Source organism: Aphanomyces invadans (genome assembly GCF_000520115.1).
Source record: "Aphanomyces invadans strain NJM9701 unplaced genomic scaffold supercont1.55, whole genome shotgun sequence".
NCBI lineage: Eukaryota > Oomycota > Saprolegniomycetes > Saprolegniales > Verrucalvaceae > Aphanomyces > Aphanomyces invadans.
In genome coordinates, this window is record NW_008580200.1 from 383072 (window position 1) to 385011 (window position 1940).

Consider the following 1940-nt stretch of genomic DNA (forward strand, 5'->3'; position numbering starts at 1 on the left):
CAACGGGGCAGAGGCAGCAGGATTGCCCTTCGACGGCTGGGCGTCGTCGGAGTGCGAATCACTGCCGTTGCGCACTGCAGGGGAGCATTGGTCGGCAGAGACAGTGGGGGTAGTCGGCGTGTCGGCCTGCGGGAGTTGCGGGGTCGTTGCCACATGGGACCTGCCGGAGGGTTGCGAAGAGGGGTGATGTTGGTCGTGGCGTGATCACAAAGGAAAGACTGCCGAACAACTGGAGTGGGGCGAGCGGCCGGGGAAGGGGTACGAGGGGGAGTCGGGGAGTCCATCTCCTCATCCTCTGACGAGCTATAGTCCTCGGCGGTCGGAGTGTAGTCAGAGTCTTCAGGATCTGAGGCATCGTCGTCATATGCGGCATGGTATTCGACTGTCGCGATGGACGGTTGGGTCGGTAGGGGAGCGTCGGCGCTCATATCCTGATCCGCGACCGCTGAACTACTCGGCAGTGGGGGCTGCAGCGCGTTATGAGCGGCTGAGCGTTCCGGAGTCGGGACCGGGGTGCATCGATGGGTGAGTCTGGCGAGGAAGCAGGGGCAGGGGTAGTCGACGCGGCCCGTTGCGTGCGTTTGAGCAGCGACGTTGGTGTGACACGGTTGAACTTGGAGAGTTTGTGTGTGACGATGCACACGTGGTTGTGGACGGTAATTTCACGGATTGGGTCATCAGGGCCAAGGAGGAGGCACGCAGGGACTCGTTGAGAGCTGAAGTACACCGTGATATGGCGGGAGTGGATAGCGTTTTTGGAGAAGGAAGACTGGAGAAGTACCGGTTGGTCGCCGTGGAGCGTGAAGTACTCCCATATATCGGATGGGGTCGTATCATCGGAAAGGAGCACATCCACCCAGTATAGATGGTTGTACTCGGAGTACTTCTTGACGGTGAAGGAGCGGCCACAGATCTTGACGGCCAGGCCACCGAGCTTGGAGACGAGATCGCGGTCCGTGCAGGTGAAGCCGATGCCGACATTCTTGATGCGTTTAAAGTTCCGACAATGGGGTTTGGCATCGATCCAGGCATTCGGTTGGTAGCCAGCTGCGAGGCAGTCCAGCAGGATTTGGAGGGGGAAGGTCGCGGCTGCCGATTTGCACGAGATGAGCATTGGGTACTCGTCTTGCACAGGCGTGGGGAGGCCTTTCATAGCTGCGAAGCGTTGGTCCACGGAGCTGACCTCCTCGTCGTGAAAGACTGCCATTGCTGCGGCAAATTCCGCTTCGGTTGGGCGACTGCGTTCAGGTCGAGGGTTGGAGGCATACCAGGAACTACGCCAGGCCTTGTCCTCGACTGGGGCGTCCTTCGGGGTTGCCTGGTCAGGGCGGGTCGGATGAGGGCCTCCTCGGGAGGGGGGGGGCGTCACGGCGACGGGGAGGGCCGGAGGTGCCGACTGTTTACGCCCACGGCGGGATGGGCCATGGGAAGACAGCGGTGGATGGTGCGGTGGAGCGACCGCACTGGAGGGGGGGGCGTGGAGAGAGGGTTGGTGACCTACAGCGGGGTAGGGTTGCAACCGGGCGTTGGAGGGCGCGACATCCGAAGGGGGGGGTGCGTCGGGGAGGGAGGGGAGGGGAAGGGGGGCACGAGGGGGGAGGGGGAGTGGTACTGGGGAGGGGAAACCTCGGAAGAGTGGGATGACGCCCCAGTCTGTCCAGAGGAAGAGTGGGACGAAACGTGGGACGATTGTCCCTCGGAGGAGGATGTAATGGGTGCGGACACTGTCATTGAGCAGTGGGGGTTCTTTTCACAGAGCAGGTTGCCAGACAGTGGGTCTGTGCACGGGGAAGCAAATTGAAAAGTAGGGTTTGATTCCGGAGAGGGAGCCTTAGAAACGGCTATCACATCCAAGGAAGGCAGCAGGCGCGTAAATTACCCAATCCTGACACAGGGAGGTAGTGACAATAAATAACAATGCCGGGCTAATTTAGTCTGGC

At 60.9% G+C, this 1940-nt stretch overlaps 1 protein-coding gene across 1 annotated transcript; it reads right to left on the reverse strand.

The window, feature by feature from the left end:
• Nucleotides 1–424: 424 nt before the first annotated feature.
• On the reverse strand, nucleotides 425–1207 carry H310_13730 (hypothetical protein; the record flags this gene model as incomplete). Its single annotated transcript, XM_008881355.1, has 1 exon — nucleotides 425–1207. The coding sequence occupies one exon, from the start codon at nucleotides 1205–1207 to the stop codon at nucleotides 425–427; it is 783 nt and encodes a 260-aa protein (XP_008879577.1).
• Between the last annotated feature and the right edge of the window lie 733 nt (nucleotides 1208–1940).